General features: G+C 55.4%; 7 protein-coding genes across 7 annotated transcripts; 5 read left to right on the forward strand and 2 right to left on the reverse strand.

Moving 5' to 3' along the window:
- Positions 1-1,699: 1,699 nt before the first annotated feature.
- B0T15DRAFT_227520 (uncharacterized protein) lies at positions 1,700-2,739 on the forward strand. The gene is made up of 5 exons (XM_062862900.1): positions 1,700-1,804; positions 1,856-1,910; positions 1,964-2,084; positions 2,171-2,287; positions 2,392-2,739. Exons 2-5 carry the CDS (start codon positions 1,866-1,868, stop codon positions 2,706-2,708), a joined length of 600 nt encoding a protein of 199 aa, XP_062719813.1. The 5' UTR covers positions 1,700-1,804; positions 1,856-1,865; the 3' UTR covers positions 2,709-2,739.
- A 766-nt stretch (positions 2,740-3,505) lies between these two features.
- On the forward strand, positions 3,506-4,057 carry B0T15DRAFT_512237 (uncharacterized protein; the record flags this gene model as incomplete). Its single annotated transcript, XM_062867964.1, has 4 exons — positions 3,506-3,518; positions 3,585-3,613; position 3,647; positions 3,729-4,057. The coding sequence occupies 4 exons, from the start codon at positions 3,506-3,508 to the stop codon at positions 4,055-4,057; spliced, it is 372 nt and encodes a 123-aa protein (XP_062719814.1).
- A 4,639-nt stretch (positions 4,058-8,696) lies between these two features.
- Positions 8,697-9,344, forward strand: B0T15DRAFT_494523 (uncharacterized protein; the record flags this gene model as incomplete). Its single annotated transcript, XM_062867017.1, has 1 exon — positions 8,697-9,344. One exon carries the CDS (start codon positions 8,697-8,699, stop codon positions 9,342-9,344), a length of 648 nt encoding a protein of 215 aa, XP_062719815.1.
- Positions 9,345-13,361: 4,017 nt separating this feature from the next.
- B0T15DRAFT_227689 (uncharacterized protein) lies at positions 13,362-15,006 on the forward strand. Its single transcript, XM_062862901.1, has one exon. The coding sequence runs from the start codon at positions 13,769-13,771 to the stop codon at positions 14,756-14,758; it is 990 nt and encodes a 329-aa protein (XP_062719816.1). The 5' UTR covers positions 13,362-13,768; the 3' UTR covers positions 14,759-15,006.
- Positions 15,007-16,150: 1,144 nt separating this feature from the next.
- Positions 16,151-18,913, reverse strand: B0T15DRAFT_568065 (Smg-4/UPF3 family-domain-containing protein). The gene is made up of 2 exons (XM_062870745.1): positions 18,491-18,913; positions 16,151-18,426 (listed from the first exon to the last, which is right to left on the reverse strand). The coding sequence occupies exons 1-2, from the start codon at positions 18,736-18,738 to the stop codon at positions 16,623-16,625; spliced, it is 2,052 nt and encodes a 683-aa protein (XP_062719817.1). The 5' UTR covers positions 18,739-18,913; the 3' UTR covers positions 16,151-16,622.
- Positions 18,914-19,133: 220 nt separating this feature from the next.
- B0T15DRAFT_399695 (Metallo-dependent phosphatase-like protein) lies at positions 19,134-20,519 on the forward strand (the record flags this gene model as incomplete). The annotated part of the gene is made up of 3 exons (XM_062865023.1): positions 19,134-19,717; positions 19,794-20,223; positions 20,328-20,519. 3 exons carry the CDS (start codon positions 19,134-19,136, stop codon positions 20,517-20,519), a joined length of 1,206 nt encoding a protein of 401 aa, XP_062719818.1.
- A 723-nt stretch (positions 20,520-21,242) lies between these two features.
- On the reverse strand, positions 21,243-23,030 carry B0T15DRAFT_512242 (tryptophan synthase beta subunit-like PLP-dependent enzyme; the record flags this gene model as incomplete). The annotated part of the gene is made up of 3 exons (XM_062867965.1): positions 21,243-22,220; positions 22,276-22,854; positions 22,941-23,030. 3 exons carry the CDS (start codon positions 23,028-23,030, stop codon positions 21,243-21,245), a joined length of 1,647 nt encoding a protein of 548 aa, XP_062719819.1.
- Between the last annotated feature and the right edge of the window lie 2,162 nt (positions 23,031-25,192).

Consider the following 25,192-nt stretch of genomic DNA (forward strand, 5'->3'; position numbering starts at 1 on the left):
GCGTTTGACGAAGTTATGGGCTCAGAGCTTGCCGACAGGGGGCGCGTTATATACGTGTAATAGTTGGTTGGCCATATCTTCTATACCACGTAGTCTGGGTGGAAATGCATGTGCAACTAGCTCAATGATATATTGAACAATAGCCTCCTCTTCGGAATCTGTAAGCCGGCACGAGTTGGGTGTGATGTCGCGTCGTGCAGGCCGGCCAGCGCGTCGGTTAGAGAGAGTCATAGCTGGTACGTTGTAGAGCCTAGCTGCGGCTCGGAGGCTTAATTTTCCATCGTTTTGAAGAGCTTCAATGGCCAGGAGTATCCTGGCTTCCTTTGAAGTAGGACGCATATTGGGTTGTAGAAAAGATTGGTGTTAGGTGTAAGGAGGACGCGTTGTGGTGGAGACTGTACGACTCGCTTATATGTACGACTCGCTTATATGTACGACTCGCTTATATGTACGACTCGCTTATATGTACGACTCGCTTATATGTACGACTCGCTTATATGTACGACTCGCTTATATGTACGACTCGCTTATATGTACGACTCGCTTATATGTACGACTCGCTTATATGTACGACTCGCTTATATGTACGACTCGCTTATATGTACGACTCGCTTATAAGATACGTTAACAGGGAATAATGAGATAAGATTCATGGCGAGTACTCGGGCGGTGCTGGTAGGTTTCGGCAGTCTGTCGGGTGTCATATGATCGCGAAATAAACGACCGGTCCGCTCTTTCCTTCCTTCAGGCACAAGGTTAGGTTTTATTGAAATCGTTCGACCATTTCAGGCAGGTAGGTACCAGGTATGCATCTACTGTAGGTAGTTCCTGCAGACTCAGATCCCAACAATTCCCTCTTCCAATGCGGAATCTACTCTACAGCCGAGGTTGCTCCTCCGACCTTGCTCTACTGCTCCGATTCATCCATCGTACACTGTCATACCCTGCCCCTTGGTAGCTCCGCTGTTGAGAACGCGTGCGTTGTTTTCTCTGCACTGCCTCCGGACGTCCGTCAAAATCAACCAGAAAAACGGCAATACTACCTGCCCTTGTCCGCTGCCTGCTCTCCTTTCCGGTACCAAGGCCGAGTGCGTCCTTGGCCGCGATGCAGGCTGCGAAGATTATCGGAAAGCCCAAGCCAGCTGCGTCTAGGAACCTCAGCTGCAAGGGGTGTCGTCGGTTTTTTGCCCGGAATAAGAACTGCACGAGGTCGATCGCCGTTCATATATGGATGACGTTCTGCCGCAAAACATTACCAGCATGCGCGGTATCGAAGTCGGTTCCCCCAGGGTCGGATGGTGGTCTTGCCATATAGCCCCGGCTTTACGCGCCTAATTCCTGTCATTCAAGAAAAATACGAGTTGAAGGCTGCCAAAGTTGTGCAGAAGCGTGTTAAGAACGGAAAGGTCTCCACGAACGACACACTTGAGAAAGCTGAAGAAATTCGGATAACGTAAGATGCCGGCCAGAGTCATGCCATGCTTTCTACTAATATAACATGCACTAGGAATACATTAATAGAAGAAGAGTTCGGAGGAACGATGAAGATGATCTGCGAACCTAGATGGACGCGGGGCAATTGAATTACTCATCGGGGAGTATGAACCGCGGTACCAAGCGTAAACTCGTAACGCTCAACCGTAGCCATGCCTACTCTCCTCGAGGTGCTGCAGCGCGAGAACGCCGACATCATCGGGATAGCCGTTGCCGAAAACAAGACTGCGGTTCTGCGACATTAATGCTTTGCCTGGCCCCCATCGGCGAACCGAAGAGGAACCAGGTTTTCTTATCAATAGCACTACCAGTAAGACAACATTATGGTTGCCATCCTTTTATATATATTGACCTTATCTAGCACCGTCACCATGTCCGGCGTTCCCAGAACGTCCGCGCACTTCGTGCGCAATTCGGTACGTGTTCCAATGTGCATACGATATGCTCTGCATATGCCTAACTAGATCAGACAAACAACTCCGTGAAGAACCCCGCCAATCCCTCTGAGCATGGTTACCACCATGGTCCAATTGCAAACCCGACCCATGGCTGGGTCCCTCCCAGCCACCAGGCTAGTCGTGGTGGTAGATGTATGTTGCAACTCTTATCTGTGGTTTTGGTATATGCTGACATTGTTTTGGTTGCCACAATTGGCGCCGAGGAGAATGCCAGTAAGTGATATGCCTGCGATATGCTTTGCATCAGGCCACGGAGAAGGCCGCCCTCGCTAAGAGGCCGGGTTGTAAAAGGACCCTGTCCATCAGAGAACCCATCGGGCATCGAGTGCTGCTGTGTAAGCGATTCGTTCAGCATGATCATTTCATCGACCATTGGGCTGGTTCCAGCTTTACGAACAGGCCGTTCAAACAGGGCATGGCATAGCTCATACAAACGAAGGTGATTCGGTCTGCCACTACACCCTTGATCTCGTCAACCACTTCGACCTCTCGCGCTGCACAGTGACTATCGACAGTCACTGCGCCTCCTCGAAGAAGAGCGGCGCCTCCGCGAAGAAGCCGAGAGCCATATGTCGGAGGAGCAATGCCGACGCGAAGAAGAGCGGACCATCAGCGAAAACCCCGACGAGGAGCTGCGGTACCCTGTTATCCCCGCCGAATCCGAGCCCCAGTCCGCCCTCCGGGCCGCCTCTGTCAACGACCACTCTACGAGCGGCTGAAGTAACAGACACTGGCATACGTTCTAGAAGTGAATAGCAACCTCACGAACTCGGACTATGCCGCGATCTTGAGTTATTGGGATTGAAGAACCTTTCAGCTAGGACCTGGGATGACATTCTCGCTGCCCTTGAAGAGGTACCGCTGAGCCATCCCTTCTGGCGGGTGAAATCGAAGCTTGGGCTCTAGCCCTGGGTAGAGCAACTGGATACCGAGCTGCAGGTTGTCCTCCGGCTACCCACGGTCGCTGTCGAGATACGCACGGTCCCAATCGAGCACTGGACAAAGTTCCTCTCGCTCCCAAGGGCGAAGCCGTCGCCGATGGATCCCGGCCGCCAATCGGCGTCGAGTTCCCAGTCCTCAAATGGGACAGTCTTGATACAAACGACTGCCAGTTTGTCAAGAGGCGTGTGACAGAGCACTTCACGAAAGAAGAGACGAGACGGCGGCGCATCCGCCCGGACTTTCAATGTCGTCTCTGTCCAGGCCACATCCAGTCTCGAAGCTTGGTTAAAGCTGCCGACCTTGTTTCCAAACCTCCGTTATTCAAAGGGGGATGCTCACAGTTCTCCATCGCCGTCCCTTAAGACGCGCGAGGGTGTTCGGGCTCTCGCCCGCCTATAATTCCCGCCGTACCGGTATGAATGCCGGATAGCTGCTTGATGGCGGCTTCGAGCCTATCTATGAGGATGGAGGCTGCACTATGCTAACACGCCACTCCACGGAGGATAATGAGGTCGTTGCCCGGCTCAGGTACATGGACAAAGTGCTGCAGCACCGATGGTAGTACTTGTTCGACCGTATACAGTCCACTATCACAAACCTGAAAATCCAAAATGTGCCTGAAAGGTTACGGACGATGATGGGACAGTTCCTTTTTTTTTCAGGAGAACTATATGTCTCTTTGGGCTTCAGGGACATATCTAGCTCTATTTGGCACTAAGGTCAGTGGGATGGAAGTTACGGGGTGGTTTCAGCGTAAGTGCTTCGTATACACGCTACTCAACCTATCGTGGTCGTATAATGCTAATGGCAACGGCTAGTGTTCCCAAACTTCAGAGCCCCCGGTATTGGCATACGATCCGCTCCCCGGCGCACAGCATCTGGCGACCCACGACCCGCCTGACCCGGAGAAGAACCAAGTTGGCTCCGCCTACTGGGCACCTAAACAAGGGCGGTATTTTTGGGAAGAGCCCGGCTGCAGCGCCAAGTATACATCGATGGGCGCCTTAAATGTTCATATCGCCAAAGTCCACCGCGGAATTCGGCATCGTTGCTCCCATTGTGGGAAGAGGTTCTCAACGATTGGCGCCTTACGAACGCACATCAAGAGTGCCACGACAAGATTCGGCACCCTTGACCCTATTGTGAAGAGGCGTTCTCACTGATTGGCTCCTTACGAATGCATATACTCAGGTTTCGATACATGCCTAGAGGCCGTCATAGGCAAGGCGAGGCGTACGTCAGAGGAGTTGATGTTCATCAGAGACCCTGACAATCAATGGCTTGCCAGACCAGGAGATTCGGGACCGGTGGTGTTCGACAGGGATGGGAGAGCGCTCGGTGGGACTGCTGTTGGGGGGACACAATGCTCAGAACCCTGCGAATTCGTGGGCATATATCACCCTGATCGAAGATGTCTTCCACAACATTAGAGCTCTGGAAGGGTAAGGTCACTGATATCCGCATCGCTGAGGATTGAGAAAATCCCTGAATGGGGTCTTATCGAAAGGACTATGCGGGCTGCGCTTCTGGAGGTAGTTAATGGCTTCAAAGTGGTAGAAAGAGTCGACCCATGGTCAAGGAAAGCCGTACACCAGGCTGGCAATCCGATAGTCTGCGCAAGTTCTAGCAAACGAATAAAACGGAAATAGTGGAAAGGAACAAGAAGGGGAAGTAATACAACACGACGGAGAAACCCCCCGAGAGGATGTCAGACAAGAGATTTAAGATAATGAAATACATAAAATCCATGTTTGATGTACGGCCCTTTTTGCCACAGCGAGAGAAGTTTACCATCAGCGGTGTATGAACGCCGGCTGCTCTTCGGAGAGATAGTGATCCTTGAAGCAGAGCACGACTCTCCAACGGCGTTGCTCCTTCCCCTATACCTGAAGTCATAGTGCTCTGGTTTCCCGCTAAAGGCCAGTCACACACATGCGCACGCGCTCTCCCCATCCCTCTGTTATCTGCTTACCCACCACAACACCCCTCTCAATATCTACACTGTACACCAGCATGCAATATTGCCGATGTTACCGATCAGCAGACCGCTCCGCCCTGCTGCTAGGCTTCGGTCTCTCAAGAACACAGACGGCCCCCATACACGTTTGCGCCGGCACGAGAACGCGAAGCATAGGAGGCAAAGAAGTGAACATAAAAGGCACCGATGGCCGATGTCACCGGTACATCCCCACCCCCCCCCCCCCCCCCCCCCACCCCACCCCCTCCCACCCAAGATAACCGCAAGCTGACCCTTTTCCCTGTGGAAACGGGTGCTCCACTCATGGAAAACGACCCTCTCACAGTGAGACTGGTCATAAGGACGAGCCACCAAGTTCTAGATTGGCTGGATACACGATCTCAGTTGGGGTACGACAGACATCCGGATTCTTGGGTCACCTAGATCATAGATTAGGGCGTGGGTGTTACCTCTCTATTCGGCAGACTGCTTCTTGTGCTAACAGCAGGGTCAATGGTTGTGAGAATCCCACGGGTGAAGCGCAGGAGAGGCGAGGGTACAAAGCGAGGGCGGGTCAAGAGAACCAACAGCCTTCTCCACATGCACTGACTAGGCTCTTTCTGGAGCTCGGGTCCGGAGAGAGAGGGACAGACAACTCTGTCTGTCTGTACCCGTTCTGTATCCTCGACGGCCGCCTGGTATTCCGCTCTTCCGGTCTTCACTCGGAGTTTGGATAGTGATTGAGGGGGACAGGCATCAGCTGAGTTTTTATGGGAAGGTCAGGCTAGAGGGGGGACACAAAACAGACGCGTCTCACAAGCCGGACCGTTGTCCCTTCAACGAGCTGGTGAAGACGTCTCGGCATGCCCGCCGAGAATCCGCGGAGTTTCTTCTGGCTCGCATGAGCTTCGGTTGACACTCTCGGTTGCCTTGCGGCTTCTTGTGTACCACGGCAACAGTTGTTGTACTTTTTCCCCTCGGAGCTGCTCTGGGTCGGGATATGGAGGGCTGTTATCTGGAGGGCACCCTTCGTTCCGCAGCTTCCCGTATCCGGGTCATGCTCTGGCTGGTTGGTGCGGCATGGGGGTTGGGGCGCTATGCCTTTCACTCGATAGTAACGTTTCTGCAAGCCGACGGTCCATCCCCTTACACCTCTCCCCATGAGCAAACTGGATGAAGTGGCCTGGCCAAGGCATCCTTCCTGGCTCGGACCTGTCGGGCCTACGTCACGTCACAGTTAGTGTGAGCGCCGAGCGATTGCCTTATGGCGTGTGGAACAACAAGTCAACGGTAAGGGGGTGCCACTTCGTCCTCACCGAGTGTTGGTGTGCCAGTGCGGTGTGTCCGTATCAGTGCTCCTCCTAGTTCGGTCTTTCCTAACCGACTGTCTTCTGCGCGCACCCCAGGGAGCGTTGCCCTGCGAAAAGGATCCTACCAGTTTCGTAAGACGGCGGAGATCTGCAATCAATAAACGCAACGAGGGTCGAGACACGGGTCTGGACGGGTGAGCTCTCGCCACGTTGGTTGCCGACGACCATTCCTAGGACATCAGACGGCTGCCGCGATCCGTACAGCACAAGCCCGTCAGCGTGCCGAGCAGAGCTGGTATCCAGCCTCAGCACAGAGGGTTTGACACCAGCAACTCCGTGGTTAATCTCTGGGAGTGCGTCATGCCACTCCGGTTGCACTGAATTTGGGCGCTAGAGCGGTGCTTGTGTTCCGCGTTGATCAAAGCATCCCCGCTGTCAGCCTGTGTAAGTGGCCCATCCACGCCCATCGCTCCACCCTCTGGGTCGCTTTCTGCCTTGAGGAATGGAAACGAAGAAAGGAGAAGCGACGAGAGAGCATGCCCTCGGACAAAGCCGTGAGCTGTGGGTGCCACACCACGGGGCAGGACACGGAACGTCCCGAGGGGCTCCGAATAGTCGCCGCCTCTGAGCTCAGAAACCGATGAGCCGTGTACTGGGCTTGATGCCCTCGGAGTTCGATGTTAACAAAGAGAGTTGGGGCAGGAACCATCAAGACAAAAGCGATGTGGCTGTGTGCCCCTTGCAAGTTCAAGCAAACAGCGGACCGGCGACCGTTCGTGGGTCATCAACAACAACGGCGAAAAAGCAACTGACGTCACGGAACAACGGGGGTATGAACAATGGAGGAACGGCGGGCTGAGGAACCGATAAGGCGGCCTCCGTCTATTAAGGCTTTCCAGTTCCCTGCTCAGCTGAGAGAGGATTGTCGCCTAGAATGAGCGGCGACGGCACAGCAGGTCTATGCCTCGAGGAAACAGAAAAACTTATTATTGCGCCGCAGCCTTGCTCTCGAACGGGAGGGGAAGAGAACATAACTGTGTTAGTGAGCGGCACCCCAGCCGCAGCTAGGCCCGAAGCAGTCGTTGCTGCCATTCAATGCCAATCCCAATGGGAGGACGCCCATGCGGCTCTGCAAAACGCCAACTCTCTGCCGGCGGCGAAGGGGAGGACATCACCCCAGAAAACTTCGATGAGGTTATACAATCGGGAGTGCGCATAAAGACCATCGGCCAGCAATGGTACCCATTGGTGTTGCGATGTGTGACCTCGTTCGAGTTGAAGAGAACAAAGGAAAACGCCTGGGACAGATGAGGTGGCTGTGGCTATCGTTATTGCATCCACACCAACGGAGAGAACTTGAGAAGGCTGACACCCCACCAAGCTGCGATCAAGATGTTAGCCTCCATCACGTGATCGACAAGGGTAGGCTCTTGGTTCCGTGGCGCAAGGAAGGAATTCAACAGGGGTCAGCGTCCAGACTGGCGAGTTTGAACCGCGACTGACTACCTAAACTGATGAGCATGCGGGGTGACGACACCAGCACGCCGCGCCTAATAAGGATTGAATAATCAAGCGCACTGCCGCGATGGTCCAGAAGCTTGTTCCGTCTCCCAACCCACATTGTTTATCACCCCCCGGTCTTCTCAAAGGATCGCAGATTCTACCAATTCATCAGTGGCGGCTCTGTGTTCAATGCCCGATCCGGCCTGCGCTGCGCCGCTCTCTGTCTGTCAGTCGCCGACGGCCTCCGGCTGGCATCACTACTAGTCGGAGAATGTGTGAACCTGTGAACCATGCTGGAACTACAGGACACTGATGGTGGAGTTACGAACTAGTAGCACTTCCGGGGGCGTCCATATCCTTGTGTGCTCCGGGATTGTCCACCACCTGGTCAGGCACCGAGATTCTGGACGCTGTGGATGGACCCGCGAAATGCTGTCTGTCCAGAAGCGGCCGCTCTGACCGAGGTCTAAGTCTCCGATCCGATGTCATACCCTCATGACTGACTACATTGTCCCGCAAAAGGTACCTTGAATTCAACCTTGCGTTGCCATGCTCGTACGCCCGAACTCATGTGCTTGGACATAGCTCACCACTCGTATCACAACCCCCCCTCCACCATCCCCAAATGTACCCGTACCTGATGAGTAGTCTCATCGCAACTTGTTCCTGTGATCCCGTCTTAGTGCAAGCCCCTTCCGGCCGCTTATGTCCAGACCCTGATCTACTTCCGGCTTGTTACTGGTTGACCCCGGACAGCCATGCAGGATTTCTTGCATACGCGGTCAACTGGATACTTTCCCATAGGCCGTTGCTTCAGCCTTGCCCGACCTCAACACACCTTGGTTCGCAGATGTCATATAAGACTGCGCGGTTTCCTTCCTCTTCCTCCTCCGACTCTCCCCCGTTCATGTTGCAACTCACAAACTTACACAAACACCAAGCACCAACTCATCAGCTGAAGAGCATCAGCGCACCCCCCCCCCCCCCCCACCCCCAAGACTCATTCACTAGACTCGTAAACCGCCCTCTCACATGCCCGGCCGTTCCCGCCGAGTCTACTTTGAGGACGAGGAGCCGGGACCCAGCGCACGGCGCACCAGAGGCCTCAGCAGCCACCGAAGCAGAAGCGCCGACCGAGTCCACAGCATCTTCGACGACCTCCCCTCCGACATGCAAGGGCCACGCGTGGTCGGGCGCGACGCCTACAACGAGGTGCTCCGCCAGAACGAGTACCTCCGCTCCGAGGTGCGCGAGCTACAGCAGGCCCAGGCGTGGATCCCGGAGCTCGAGCGCCAAAACGCCGAGCTCAAGCGCGAGAACCGCGAGCTCCGCCGGACTACCGCCGTCGACTACGCCTCAGACAACAACGCCAACAACAACGAAGCCCGCAAGGAGCACAGCAAGCTGCGCAAGAAGTACGCCAAGCTCGAGGCCGAGGCCGTCGAGCTCAAGAGCAGGCTGGCAGAGTGGAAGAAGAAAGCGCTCGACTACAAGGAGCTCTACGAGAACGCGAGCCGTCACGCCGAAGACGCCAACCGCCGGCTCGAGACGTACCGCAAGAGCTACACCGTCCTCGAGACCACCAACAGCTCGCTCGCCGAAGAGGTCGCTGCTCTCAAGCGCCGCCTCGAGATCGAGCAGCGGGCCAACTACGAGCGGCGGCGGAGCTACTGGCCATAGTAAGGTAGTAGGGCCGCGCCGTCCCCCTCGAGGCAACGGACCGTGATGTCAGCAGTCATCTATCACTTTTCGTCAGCTTTTGTCCCTCGACCGCGGGCTTCTCTCTCTCTACGTTCCGGTCTACTCTGCGGTAGCCTCATAGAGTTCACCAAGGCGGGAAAAGCAAAAAGAAAAAAAAAAGCCTTTTTCTTCTGTGTTTACGTGTTGGATGAAGAGTACGTCACATCCCCACCACTATCTACAACTGGCGGTCTGCATGGGTATTGACATCCGCTCTCAGAAACAGACAGATCCGGCCCTACTAGACCATGGTCTCCGTCTACTGCAGTGCATCTTAGCCCTCCTTTCCCTCAGGGGTCAAAGGATGGTCGGTACTACAAAGCAGATTCGGCCTCGTTTCATTTCATTTCATTTCCTTTCATTTCATTCTCTCCTTCACGGGATTGTACGTTATCTGGAAGATACTTGGGGATACAGGATATTGGCATGTTGATACCACGGATACTACGGATGAGATACCACGGGAGATTGTTATCATCAAATGTGAACTCTGCAACGTTGGGGCGGGTTTGCTGGATTTGTATTATCCATTTTTTTTTTTCAGTTCTACATTTCGTATTTTCTCTTTTTATCTTCTTTCCTATCCGAGAAGGGTTGGATACCAGGCAGGTAATTCCCCGGCTGAATCTGTGTTATTGTTTTTGGTTGCCCGGATAGATAGGTTGGCAGAGCTCATCCGCATAGAAGTCTCAATCAAGAAAAACAACAAGGGCAAAGCGGTGGGGAATCGAATCCCATAATAAAAACAGCCAGTATCAATACATTTGCTTTGATGTTTACTACTAATCTCTCACACCAAACTTTGTTCATTGCGCAACCTGGTGACGTGATGACAAAGCGGGATGCATAAACGAACCTCGTGAGACTCGATCTCGGCAACTTCCAAACTGGCGAGCTCGAGCCTCAAAAGTTTCGGTCAGAGTCCCGTCAGCTGTTTGGCCCCGGGGCCCAGACCTTCTCTGGGCTGACACCCTGGCTACCTACCTATACAATGCAAGACGAGGTATGTAGTGTACTTGTACGACCCTTAATCGCATGCATCCGACATCTAATCGACCACAAGCTCTCTCACACATCGCCATCGCACCCCCCACCTCCCTCGTACATATGTAGACTGCGCTGGCAGCAACAACAAACATGGGTACGAGTAACGGGGAGTGGCAAAAAACATTGCAGCAAAAAGGCGGCGGTCAGAGGGAGAGAGAGAGAGGGTGGTTACTCTGATGGATCCATCCGTGGTCTGGCTTTCGGCGCTGGCAGACACGTGTTGATCGGTGTTCGCTCGCATCCCTTGTGGAGGTGTGCCTTTAATAAAGCTGCTATGCGGATGTGTAAATCTCGGTGTTCCGTCCATGATGGGCTCTTCTTTTGTTTCATCGAGGTCTTTCAGGTAATGACGACGGAGGATTATAGTGTTCTTCGACCAAAGTTGCCGTTCTCAGGTCGTGGAAGCGAAGTTAGTGTAAGTAGCCAGCCCCGCCCTGTTTCCGTACCAAGTGGGGCATGCGGTCCCCTGTCTCCACTGGCCGTGCCTGCCCGTCTTGGCTGTCGAGGTCGAAATGCGGGCCGGGGTGATCGGTTTTGAAGGATTTTCCTTTCCCGTTCTAGACGACAAGCCAGAACTCACTTCCCCGCTCGCCACCTAGGCGTTCACCTAGAATCAATAGGACTGTGATAAGCTCTGAGCAGGGATCTCGCGGTCCTAGATCCGGCTATCTGGAATATCTGGCTGCCTCACCCTTGTGCCTGAGCTAGCTTCAGGATCTCCTGAAACTATTCACTCCGCTCGTGCGGATTTGTATGGGTTGGACAAGCACCACATACGCCGGCTGTCGCCGCCGTTGTCGGGTATGATGTGAAACCCTGGACGGCATGACGACAGTGGACCGTTCCTTGCCCAGGGTTGTCACAACACCAGGGAGGGGTGCCTTATTAGCGGTTCGATCGTGTATACCGGACGGTAGAGTTACTGAGTGTCTCGACAGTGAGGCCCACATGACCTCGAGGTTAACGATCAGAGCTGGTTTGCGCAGTGCTTGCGCAGCTGCGCGGTCTTTGGACAAAGCCTATGTAGGTTGTATCATCGCGACGTTCTTGGCGCAGGAGGCAGCTCCGTCTTGGCAACGGAATCGCCTCCACCCCGCTGTCTGCCCCTCCCCCGCAGTCCCTCGCGACACTTTTTCGAAGCCGCCCTGAGACGGGAAAATCGAGTTCAACCGAGTCGCCGCGTCTTCTGCTTCAATGGGAACCGTCCCTGACTGCATGTTGGACTGTCTGCATCCGTGACCGTCCCTGATCTCCCATTCCCTTATCGCGGACTGCCATTGCCCATTGTCCCTGGCCGGGTAATCAGATGCAGCTCGATCAATCAGCCAGATTGTCCATCCATGTTCTGCTTAGACGCGCTCTTCTCTGGCCTGCGCGATATCGGTTCTGCTTTCCCCGCTGCCTATCAATCGAGCTCATCTGAGCAAAGATTCAATCAAGAGCTTGCAGCTGCCCCGCAGCCATGAGGTTGGTGCCTAACTGGCTGTCTGCGTACCCCGACGCAACCCTCTCGACGGCAGCTTCCCGATGACCGCCGAGCTTCCAGCTCTCGCGGCCGGTCCGTGAGTCAAACGGTGGCATCCACCAGGTACGTTAGGAAGGCAGCCGTCCTCACTCGTCCAGTCGATTACTAGCACAGTCCACATGACGACGAGCAAAACGATGGAGCCCACCACGGCGCCCCACGTCCGTCCCGCTGCAGATTGCCGCATGCCTTTTCGGGCAGAACCGGGGTTGGAGTGGTTTAACTCAATTCTGATCGGTGGAGACGGGGAGACAGCAGCGAGCGATCCTGTGGTAAGGCTGGATGATGTTCATCCGTTCTTGTCGCTTGCTCCCTGCCAATGCCTACGGACCTCCTCCAGTCAGGATCCAGCTAAGATCACCACAAGGGATAACCATAAGGGCTTTGATGACATGCAGTTGCCCTTGATTCTGACCCCAGATACAGTCCATTACTACCCCACAGTGAAGGCGACGAGACGGTTGAGAAGATAGTCGGAAGGCGCAGGTGCGCCCTTCTAGTCCATTTCATATGACGTTCGAAACATCAAGAATAGGCCAGAACGGATGCTGTGGCCTGGGCGTGAAACTAGCATGCAGTGGATGTCAAGGACGAGAACAAGAGCTCCTCACCAGGTAGGTGGCCCCATTCCCTGGCATCTTGGCAGAACGACAAGCGCTGCGGTCCTTGCCTGGGAGGCAGACGAAGACGGAACCTCTTTGGGAAGTTACGGGAAGAATGTGAAGAAAGGATGAAAGGTGGCATCACGTTCGCCGTGACTCACCGTCCGGCGGCCACCAAAACAAGCGAGGATCATTGACAGGGGTGAGCAAGACGGCTAAAGTTTTATTCGTCTGCTCAGCACCAACCCACTTTTGGTGACACAGCCCTTTGTCGCTGTCGAAATTCAGCACACATATTCCTGCTCAAAACAACAAATGTCGGACTCCCATCGTTGCGTGGAAAGATGCTGGCGTGAACAACAGGAAGTACCTTAGCCTCGCACACCCTTCACAACTACGGTAGTGGCGTGATCCGTTCAGGTTCCCGGTGCCGGAGCGGGACAATTCCTTTGCACTATAAAATTTTTCCTCTGGAACGAGGCATCCGGAATTGTTGATTGTTAATCCGTACGTACGACCACAAGCGCTGTCTGCCTTGCGCAAATGCCTGGTGTGTCTGGCCAGGATCCCATCGACGTTGCGGGGCGTTTCTGAGGCACTGCTTTCGGACCTGGGAACCTTGCGACCGCCGGGCCACAGTCTGACTCGAATTCCACTCGCCCACCGCGGCGGTTGATAGTTCCACCCCTCCCCTCCTTCTGCATGCCACCTCCATTGACAAGCGGCCGCTTTTGCATTGCCCTCTTGAAGGCAACAGCCTCTCTCACTCCAAGTCCTACATTAATAAAGACGGTTGTCCTCAGCGGAAGAGCTTAGTTCTATTATTTAAAGTCTTCTCTTAGTCCCCATACTGAGATTCACAAGTGAGACATTCAAGCGAGATTTGTTTCCTGCCCAAGGAGTAACTTTGTTTCTCTTACACGCCCAACCGGAAGGAACGAGCATTCCTGATCTAGCCTTGCTCACCTGCGCCCCGGCTGCAGCGCCCAAATTTACCCCTGGACTGGGACCCGCCCACACTTTTTTTCTCTCTTATATACCTCTCTACCTCCCTCGCCAACGATCTGGCATTGTCGCAGTCACCTCGTTGAACCAGCAAACAACACACCCACTTCTCTGCTGCTTTAGCCATAAATCGAGCTTGTTCACCGCTTCACCGCCTCGCACCACCTTCTAACACTTCCGCCGCAATGAGCGTGAAGTTCCGCAGGTCGTCCCCCAATGGGGGTTACGAGCACCAGCGGAGCGACTCGGGGTTCAGTGATTGCGAGAGCCACACATCAACTCCTGATCGCGGCTACCTAGTCCCTGGGAACGAGGAACCCGGCATCTACAGCATCCGACGAGCGCTCGAGTCCAGCCGGCAAGAATGCGACGAGGCAAAGGCCCGAGCCAAAGAGCTCGAGCGCACCCTCAAGAAAGTCACCACCGAACTCGAAGAAGCCAAGGCGCGCATGAGGGCACTGTCGAACGAGAATGAAAATCTTGTCGAGGAGAAGAAGTCGCTCACCAAATCCAACAAAGAACTTGCCGAGCAGAATGCGCAACTAGAAGAGACAGTCAAGGAGTTGAACAAGGACTTGAAGAAGGCCAACCGGAAGAGCAACAGCGGCTCGTCACCCTCAGGGTCCAGCGGCAACGCCTCCGAGTCGTCGGATGAGAAGAAGTTACACAGAAGCTCAAGCAAGCGACGCAAAGAGCCGTCTGGGAGGACGGAGAAAGAGAAGGAGCGCGACCGGGAGCGGGAGAAAGAAAAGGAGAAAGAACGCGCCCGCGAGCGGCGCAAAGAAGAGAAGGCTGCGCAGGAAGAGCAAGACCGCCTCGACCGTCTTCGACAGCGCTTCGATTCGCGCGGCGAGGAAAGCGATGCAAAAAGCAGCAGCACTTCCACCAGGAGCCAGCGCAACAGAAGCGACAGCTACATCGAGCCCCTCGGCCACCCGGCGCCGAGGCCACAAGTCTCAGTTACTGGCCCTCTCGCGCCCACACGGCAGTACTCGTCGTACGCGCCGACGACCACCCCGGCCTACTCAACAGCACAGTCTTACCAAAGCATTCGTGAGCCCTATTCGGCGACCACGCCGCGGCCACATCATCCCGCCGTCTACGTCGCCGCCGATACCTATGGCGTAGCGGACGATCAATACGCAGTCCCGCGATCTACACGGCACGCAAGGTGATGCACTGGCGACTAAACACGCGCGACGAATGCGACAGCAGCAGCATCTTCGGTTGGTCCCGAGTTTTGCATTTCTGACGCCTATCCGCCGATTGGCGGTACCTGCACGGGGGATTCCCTTCCTTGCTGCAGCCCTGCGATGCGCTGCTGCGAGCGTTTCGATCTCCGCCAATTCTTCAAGTTTACTCGTCGGGCGCGCATCCAACGCTTTTTTCCTGTTGCTGCCCAACCTTGGCCCAACCCAATGCCGCCCCACCTTTTCACCCGGAACCTAACGTCGCATTCGACCCCAGCCCACACACACTACAACTTTGGAAGCGTGGAAGGATGGAAAATTCTCAGGCGGCCTCCTGAGCTCATTTCCGGCACCAGACGAACAGGATGCTACGCCGCACTCAGCCCTCCGCCTCACCGCATCAGCCACAAGCCTTCCGGAAGCTGTGGGTCCAGCCAAGCAACCCGACATTGAAAATCACTCCACACCGGGCCGTCTCCTTATGGATCCCCCCTTTCCCACCGGCTCGGGAACGGCAGCGGGAGGCCCCATACGACTCCATCGGGCGAACCAACCGCACCCCACAGTTCCCACAAAGTCATTCTTGCATTGTTTCATTTCATTAGGTTTTTGGTTTTTGGGGCATCTCTCTTGGATATCTGTTTCTCATATACCCCGTGTGATGTTGTCTTTTTCATGTCTGTATCAACGTCACATATTACGTTTGGCATGTATGTCTTGTCTTCAGAAGGGAGGGTAGATGGATGGGAAAGGATGAATGGAGGCGGACACGGGTTTCACCACTTCACATTTGGGCATGGATGAAGATATAAGGGATGATCTGGGATGTGTGCACTATAGAGCTTAGATAGACATTTCCTTGTGTTTGACCCCACGGCAAACGGCTTTATCCTTTTTTTTTGTATGACAAACATGTAGTACGGATTATGCTGTTGCATTGAAGTGGGGATTCACGGGATAGGGTTACGGGACTACTAGGGACCACTGCAATAGATGCGACACATCCTCGCTGAAGATGGAATTGGAATCAAAATATCTGAGACTTTGGTTTCTCCCAAAGTAGAATTTGCTCCTGTCTTGTGACAATGAAGACGCATACTGTCTGCTATGCTTTGAGTCTCTGCTGCACCGCTCATGTCATGACATGCCCACCGGCCCTGTTCAGTGCCGCCAAACTAAGCTTACCATATCGGTGGTACCGTTGTGTATCAACGAGAGGACCTCTCCCAGTAATGATTTTGCGGGCGCATCCATAAGTCATACAGAACGGAGCAGGGAAAGAGAGAGAAAGAGGAGAAAAGAAAGGTGTAAAGGGAAAGAAGAAAGGACGAGAAAGCTTCAGGTAGAGAAGCGGTGTATTGTACCACGATAGAATTCCTGCTGGACAGTTGCTAGTATGTATCTGGCACTTTGTGGTAAGGCTCTAGTTACCCGAATGAGCCTTTGACAAAAGTGGAATGCAGATTAATAACAGATTCGCGCTCATGTCTGGTGTCCCATCTGTGTCTTCTTCCCAATTGCCCCATGGCTCCAAACATTCTTGATCCCTTCAGCGTTGTACGCAGATTTCAGTTATCCCAGGACGGTCAGGAATGCGCAAGACGATAACTACAAGAACTCGAAGACGACCTACTTGGGAAATATTAAGGGTAGTTATGCGTATTTAAATAGATGTTGGACTCTACGGCTATGGAAGAGAGAGCGGCCTGAGGTCTCCGCTGATCACTTGGTGTCCGTTCCTACAGAAGACCCGATCTGCCCGCCGCCACTGGGTACCCTAGATATTCCGCCCTGATCTCCCCTACCATCCTCCCCGTTTCAAGATCCCTTGCGGCGGCCTCGCCGACGCTCAACCAGCATGGGCTGCGGGTGCCGAAGGGCCGCCTCCATCCTGTTTCTTCGCGGCCCCGTCCTTCGCGGCAGGCTCCTTGGATTCCTTGCTCTCTTTATCCCCTCTGCCCCGCCCACCCCTTCTCCTGCCACCCCGTTTGCTCTGCTGCTCACCAGCCGGCTTCTCAGATGGACCAGAGGGAGTCGAAGCCGGGGCCGACGATGGCGGCGCAGCAGTCTGCTTTGCGGGAGCAGGCTTCTGAGCCGGGGCCGGCGCCGGCGCGGGGGCTTGAGCAGGACCCGACGGGGTAGCCGCTGCAGCGTTCTTCGCCTGTCCCGCTGCCGCTCCCGAATTCGAGGCCTTTTTGCCCATCTCTTTCCGTTCGAGGATCTGCACTGTGGCCTGGGCAACCGTCACCGGGCTGGCAGCCATGGCCTTGACGAGGCCGTTGTGATCGGCAAAGTCGACATAGGCGAACCCCTTCTTGCGGTCGATCTCGACGCTCGTTACGGTTCCGAACGCCTGCAGGGCCTCCTTGAGGAGCGTCTCGGTGACGCCCTGGGAGTGGTTGGCATGTTTAATGAAAGCTCGCGTCGCACCCGGGCTGGGTGTCGCGTTTGGGTTCGCTTTCTTGGAACTTCCACCTTGCTTCTGCGACGTCGCCTTGGGCCCTGAGGGTGGAGCCGGCGAAGGAGCTGTCGCGGATGGACCCGCTGTGGGCTGGGATTGTGACGCGGCCCCTTGCTGACCGTCCTTCTTCTTCAACATTGCAATGGGCGCTTTTGCCGGCGCTGTTGTTGGCGGCTCGAGGGCCTTCTCACCTTTGGCGCCTTCACCCTTAGCGTCTGCTTTGGCCTTACCGCTATCCTCGCCGCGTTTCCGATTCCGAGATTTGCTAGGAGCGGGTGATTGCGACTTGGCCGGAGCAGACGCCTGCGAGGCTTCGATAGGGCTGCGAGCAGGTGCAACCTCAGCCTGGGGTGGTGTGGCTTGCTGCTTGTTGTCCTTCGCAGCGGTAGCCTTCGCCTCCGCCTCCGCCTTGGCCGCATCCTGACGGGCCTTGCGATGAGCGTTGCCCGGACTTAGGCCCAAATCGCGTTGCAAGATCTTGGCTGCAGCTGCTATCCCAGCCTTGCGGCTCTTGGGTAGCGGCTCGTGTGTTGCGGACTGGGTATTCGGCTGCATCTGGGCCACAACAGCCTTTGCGGCATCGGCAGCGGCTGCCGCCGCAGCGGCGGCCTTCTTGGTGAGGACCTTGACAGACTCCCTTGGCTTCTCAGCGGCCCTGTCAGGTGCCTTTTCTGGGCCTTTCTCCTTCTCGTTCTTTCCATCCTTGGACTTCTTTTTAGGTTCCTCGGGCGGCGCCGGGGTGGCCTTGCCCTTGGCCCCCTGTGAATCCTGCCGCGCATGTTTGGCATGCTTCCCAGCAGCCGTCTCTTTGGCTTTAGCCGCTTTCTTTTCCTTGATATATGCCACTAACGGCGTTGTCGTGGTTTTGTCGGCCTTGTTACCCTCTTGCGCGGCCTGATCAGCTTCTGGCGCCTCCTTGTGTGCGTCGGGATTCGCTAGCGCCTCAAGGAATGCCATAAACTCCGGATCTTGGTCGATCGTGCCTTGCCTCCCGTCAACACGTTTCTTGTCGCTAGGGATCTTCTTGAAGAGCGCGAACTCGACCGTAGGTGGTGAAACCAGGACCGGATCGTTGTACGTCTCTCTGGCGTCCTCCCATTTTGCCAATTGCAGCACCTGGACGAGCGCGGACAACAGGTCTCTCTGGACAACATGCAGATAAGCCCGTGAGGGCGCTGATGGTTTTGACGCACTAGGAAGATCTCGTGTTAGCGCTTGCATTGCAGAACAGCCACGGCCGAGATCTGACAACTGACTGTTTTGAGACCTTCCCCTGCCGGTAGGAAAACCAGTCAACTTTTCCATTTCCCAATCTCCAGTCGTCGCCCAGGATCGTAAGGAATTCCTCTTCAGTCATGCCTGGCGGCAAGCGGCGGATCACGACTTTCTCACCCTGCTGCGGCGGTTTCGTCTTAGGAGCTTTTGCCGCATCGCTGACGGACTGGCGGCTTGTGGCGCCATTTGTATGCCTAGACAGCAGCTGTGGTGTACGTGATGTGCTCATGGGTGATTATGGAGCCCCGCTCCGTGAGTTTGTTCGGTGGTGAATGGGGGTTGGTATTGTTTCGGCAGTTGAGCTGACGAGTGAAGGAACTACTTAGTCACAAGAGGACGTCCGGGGCGAGATGTTAGCAGGGGCTGAACTTATAGGTGGGATCTGATCTCAGGTTGTTAGTCACATCACAAGCTGCATGAACTTGATGTGATGCAGCTTCCCAAAAACTCCGATAAGGCTGCGGGGACAGCTTATCGTCCCCGCCGGGATGGCGTAGTGGGGCCGAGCCTTCAGGCGTGCATGGCGGGCACAGGGGGTCGTCAACACCTCCATGTTCCACCGAATCCAAGGCCAGACTCAAACCCCCAAACACAACTCCTGGTATTCTACAACACGGCACCATAATGGCTACCGTGCCAAAGCCGGGCCCGGCAAACCTCCGGCCAGGCGCCGGACTGGACGAATGGCTCGAGGAGGCCAAGCAATGCCACTACCTGCCGGAGCCGGTCATGAAGCAGCTGTGCGAAATGGTCAAGGAAGTGCTGATGGAGGAGTCCAACATCCAGCCCGTCGTCACGCCCGTCACAATATGCGGCGACATCCACGGCCAATTTTACGATCTGCTCGAGATGTTCCGCGTGGCGGGCGGTATGCCTGGCGAATCGAATGTCCAGGCACCCATGACCAGCACGACCGTCATCACCTCCGACGACATCGAGCCGCCGTCAGAGATCACAAATCCAAAGCTCAAAAGCAAAGTTAAGAATGCCGAGTCACCGGGGGAGGGCGATGCTGGCGGTGACGATAACGACGATGATGCCGCGACAGAAGCACAACAGCAGGAGGCAAATACAAGTACGCACTCACCGCCGCCCGCCGACTCGGGCGTGCAATCAGCGGACACCCGCTTCGTCTTCCTCGGTGACTTCGTCGACCGGGGATACTTCAGCTTAGAGACGTTCACTCTCCTCATGTGTCTCAAAGCAAAGTGAGGGATCACCAGCTAATTCCCCAATCAAAGCTGGGCTCACCTAGCTAACAATCCTCTTTCCCCCCTTCCACAGATACCCAGACAGGATAGTCCTCGTCCGCGGCAACCACGAATCCCGCCAGATAACACGGGTGTATGGATTTTACGAAGAGTGCCAGCAGAAGTACGGCAACGCCTCGGTCTGGAAGGCCTGCTGCCAGGTGTTTGACTTCCTGGTTCTGGCCGCCATCGTCGACGGGACCGTGCTGTGCGTGCACGGCGGCCTGAGCCCGGAGATCCGCACCATCGACCAGATCCGGGTCGTGGCGCGGGCCCAGGAGATTCCCCACGAGGGCGCCTTCTGCGACCTGGTTTGGAGCGACCCGGAGGACATCGATACGTGGGCCGTCAGCCCGCGCGGCGCCGGCTGGCTGTTCGGCCACAAGGTCGCCACCGAGTTCAACCACGTCAACGGTCTCAAGACAATCGCGCGCGCCCATCAGCTGGTCAACGAGGGGTACAAGGTTAGTACAATGGACTGCCTCTCTCTTTCCCCTTCTTCGCTGTCTTTCCCCTGGGATATGTATTTGTATCCCACTCACTCACCCGCTCACTATTTCCAATATAGTTCCACTTCCCCGAAAAGTCAGTCGTCACCGTCTGGTCAGCCCCCAACTACTGCTATCGCTGCGGCAACGTCGCCTCCATCATGACGGTCGACAGCTGCCTCAACACAAAGTTCTCCATCTTCTCGGCCGTGCCCGACGACCAGCGCCACATCCCCGGCGGCCGCCGCGGCGCCGGCGACTATTTTCTCTAGTCAGCCCTGGGCTAGCGAACCACGGGATGCTCCTATTGATGGATTGACGACTGGTCGTGGTCAAGGTCGTGACCATGATGATGATGATGGTGACGATGCATAATGTGGGAATATCGGGAGAAGAAGGAGCCTGCCGAGAGGGGGCGGAAGCGGGTAGCACCATGCCCACGCCGTCTTGGAAATGGCCTCAAAGGGGTACCGGCCCTCTTGGTCGGTGACCTTCTTTGTTGGCTTCTAGAGGTTTCTTCCAGGGGTGCGGCTTGTGAGATGGATGCATGTAACGGGTTGGAGCGAACGGATGAGGTACTGGGAATAGCGTGTCTTGTATATTATGGTTTCGAATGAGAAACAGGCGGCATTCAGATACCCTTCTACCCGGTCTCTCGTTCGAACTGCCACGGATCCCGAGTTCAGGGCCATGTGCGTAATGGGCAGATTACCTTTGGCTGAGCGCTGCACTGAGCTTGGCATGCTGTTATTGATGAATGCTTGCAGTTCAAGTTGCGGAATGCGGGATATCATACCCTAGGTGACTACCATGCTGCTATGGGGCTGTCCTAAAACGATCGATCCGTATGTCGCCCGCCGTCTATATACCGCCCTATCTCACCCAACCCCTTTCGAGCATATCTCTATCTGTGAATTATATGCAAAAGAATTGACAACCACGGGAGGCATCGTGGAATCACCCCAACATAATACACATTACCCCCTTTCCCCCTGTCACCTCTCTCCCTTCAGCTCCTCCTCCACCTCCGTCTTCACCACCTCCCGCACCGCCGTCCAGTCATTCTCCACCTCTCTGACTCTCTTCTCCTTCTGATCCAGCCCGACGAATTCGGGCGGCAGCACCTTGGCATCAAACTCGAACCCCTCCTCGTCCTTGAGCGCGAGGGTCACGGCGCCGGCAAACTTGGCCGGATGCGCCGTCGACAGCGAGATGATGGGCACGTCGGAGCCGGCGCGCGCAGCCGATCTCCTGGCGGCCTCGACGCCCACGGCCGTGTGCGGATCCAGCACGTATCCGACCTCGCGGTACAGGCTCCGGATGGTGTCGAGGGTCTCCTGGTCGCTGACCCGCTCGCTCTCAAACGTCCGGCGCGCGGCCTCCAGTACGTCCTTGTACACGGGGCCGAAGCCGCCCTTGACCTTGAGCGCGCGCAGCCAGGACGAGACTTCCTGGCCGGCCTGCTTCTTGTTCCAGTCGTCGTCCATACCCGCGCTCGACGCGAACTCGTACGCGAGGAACCAGAGGAGACGCTCGAAGTTGGAGGAAACCAGGATGTCCATGGCCGGAGAAAGTGTCTCCTTGACACCGTCCTCGTGCGCCTTGGCCCCGTCCTCAGGGAGGCCGCCGGCGGCCGAAGGGCCGTGGGTCGGTTTCTTCTCGTACCGGCCCGTCTTCCAGAAGCGGTCGAGGATGTCGTTTTCGTTTGTCGCGATGACAAACTTATCGACCGGCAGGCCCATTCGGTGGGCGAAGTAGCCGGCCAGTATGTCGCCGAAGTTGCCTGATGGGACAGAGAACCGGACTTTGTCGCCGATCTTGAACGTGTCGGGTTGTTGGCGGGCGAGGGAGAAGTAGGAATAGAAGTAGTAGACGGTCTGGGCGAGGATGCGTGCCCAGTTGATCGAGTTGACGGCGCCGAGCTTCAGGGTAGAGTTGGCGTCGGGGTCTGCAAACAGGGTTTTGAGAATGTCCTGTACATGTAAGAACAACGGTACAGTAAAACTGGGAAGGCGGAGCAAAATTCACCTGGCAGTTGTCGAAGTTACCCGTTACGGCGAGGTTGTGCACATTGGCGTCGAGGACCGTGGTCATCTGGAGCTCCTGGATCGGGCTCACGCGACCCTTGGGATAGAGCATGAAGACCGAGACGTCCTTCTTACCCCGCAGGCCATAGATGGCGGCCGAGCCCGTGTCACCGCTTGTTGCCCCCACCACGGTAAGGTGATACCTGTCCCGCCCCGTCTTCCCTTCGTTCCGCCGCACCAAGAAGTACTCGAAGAGGTTTCCGAGGAACTGCAGGGCAACATCCTTGAAAGCGAACGTCGGCCCGTGGAAGAGTTCCAGCAGATGGATGTTTCCTTGCAGCTGGATCAAGGGGGTGACCTCGTCGGAGCGGAAAGTGGTGTAGCTACGCCGGATGATGTCCTTGAGATCCTCAGGTGGGATCTCGGAAGGCGAGATATAGAGCGACAAGACGTTGAAGGCGAGGTCGACGTAGGAGAGGTCCTTCCAATCCTGCCACTCGGTAGCGATGGGGATCTGCTCGGGAATGTACAGGCCGCCGTCGGACGCGAGGCCTTTGAGGACGACCTGCTCAAAGGACAGCTGTTATCCTCAACGTATTAGCGGTTTCAAGTTCTCATCTGGTGAGCGGCGCGACTTGTTTGGTACTAGGGGAAGGGACGGCCTACACCGCTATCATCACCCCGCGTGCTCAGGTAGCGCTGGGACGCGGTGTGCGTCTGGTCCGCAGACCCGTTGGTGGCAGCGCTGTTTGCCATGCTGCCGCTCTACCAGTATCAATAAAGACTGCTTGCGAGCGGTCGGTGTTGTGATTAGACCCAACTGCTCGGGGTCGGAGCGGACAGCAAGATGGAAAAAGAGTCAGAAGGTTGGCGAGCGGAAGGCGGTGCCGAGCATCGGCGGGCGGGGCCGCAAAAACTGCGGGAAACAAGCAGAATTTGCCCCGCACTGGCACGCCAACCGAATTGCGGGGCCAGTTTTCGCCAGTCTCATCCGATGTGAGACAACGTATTAGAGTTGTTTACTGTGTAGGTTCGTCCCATTGATGTATGCTACGAGTACAATGGAAGACGACAGACAAGCCGGAGACCTAGAGTTACATGGTAAAGCTTCAGACTCGATAACTCTCAACAATGGTGTCTCGAATCGGATAACTGACCTGTGGGACTCCCGCTTCCTGCTCTGTTCAATATCGGAATTCGATCAGATAAGAAATGCCCACAGCTGAAGGTCGTCTGGTCACCATTACATTAGGGTTGCTGCAAGTCTGCAAGCTTCCCCTAGTCACTGGCTCCTTTCGGGTGGTTATGGGACGGGGTAACTCGTTCGAGCCATATCGACAATGGCAATCCCGGCGAAAATGCGCTGACCGATTGGTAAAGCTTGTGGCCTCGTTCGTCTCGTGATCTACGAGCACACACCCCTAGCCGGAACAAGGCCGGGTTACAAACCCAAGATCTCGGGACGATCAAAACCCAACACACCGTCCTTTCCCCCCTCTCTCCCGATTGTCAAGAGAGAACAGGGGCGATTTAATGGTTTCATGCTCACAGGAAAGGTTCCCCCGCTACATGAGAAACCTGAGGGAAAGTCAAAAAGAACTTTCGCAGAGGATTGACGTAGGTCGATCCCAATTGCCTTCATCATAGCCCCGCTATGAGCCTGCCCTACAGGAGACTAGCATAAAGCAGTGGGATTTGACCGTTGCTCAAAGGGACGAGCTGCGACTCTGCGCTGGATTACGGCTCTGTATGACTGGATTGGTGATGGCCGACAATTGGTCACCCACCATGCAAATGCAAGAGGTTAAGCACGATGGTGGGGCGATGTTGTGAGCCATTGGCTTGGGATGGAAGCCGGAGGCTAAAGCGGGAGGTGGATCTGCTAGCGCGAGACCATCGAGAGCGCCTGACGAATGACAGCGCAGCCCGCACACACCCCCTTGTTCTGCCCAGCGGGTCCGTTCTCCGCGTAATGAACGCTGGGAACGCTCTGGGAACGTCACCACCCGCGCTCAGATTCCTCTCCATCCGAGCTTCTTGACGTGTGAAAGTCGATAGAAGTGAGGATAAAACAATGGATAGGGACAGACTTGAGGCGAGATCATTACCAGTTAGTTTCGGAAGATTGATGCTTCGTTGTTGCATGTCCGCCGCGAAACCTATTGTGGTATGTGATGACTCGCGTGGTGATGGGTCCCTGGCGCAGATCTGCGTAGGTACGTAGCGTTATCAGCAGCCCGCCACCGGCGCCGCGGAGCTCTCAGAGTTCAAAGATCGCCTCGTTTGGCCACTGCCAGCTTGATTCACAGGATGATAATCTGTATCCCCATCAAACAATTCGCTTCATTTGCGGCATCAGTGAGGGTGAAACTGTTGAAGAAACTAGGATCAGCATAGCCGTGGACGTGTCAAATTACCATCTCTCTTCCAGCTCACCTGACGCCTCTCCTGGGCCCAATTCCATCCCATGTTTGATTGCCTGATTTTCTGACTTTCGTTCCTACTTCTGTCTCCGCTGTCGCAATCTCACCCTTTTCCCTTTCTTTGTTGCTTCGACCCCAATGCATGGTAGCGTTGTCCTTTAGCACTCTAGAGTCTGGAGTCGATCGCTCGCAGGCATTGCGGATAGATGCGCCTTGACTGACGCTTTGACTGACGCCATTGCTGTTCCACAAGTGTCTTATCTGCCGCGCAGTAGCTGCACTGTGTCGTTTATGAGCAACAACCTGGAAGACAGCCAACCCGCTTCACATAAGACACAGGGGTCTGTGATAAGGCTGCATCCTCCCTCCCCCTCAACTCCTCACTTGCGTCTCTCTCTCGTCCCGTCCTCGACGAAGACATCAGAATTATCAAGCGATCGTGTAGTGGCTGCTTGCAGGGACGTCTTCCTCTCTTCCTTTAGGACTACTACCTCA

This window comes from Chaetomium strumarium, assembly GCF_033439665.1.
Source record: "Chaetomium strumarium strain CBS 333.67 chromosome Unknown B0T15scaffold_5, whole genome shotgun sequence".
In the NCBI taxonomy this organism is placed as follows: domain Eukaryota; kingdom Fungi; phylum Ascomycota; class Sordariomycetes; order Sordariales; family Chaetomiaceae; genus Chaetomium; species Chaetomium strumarium.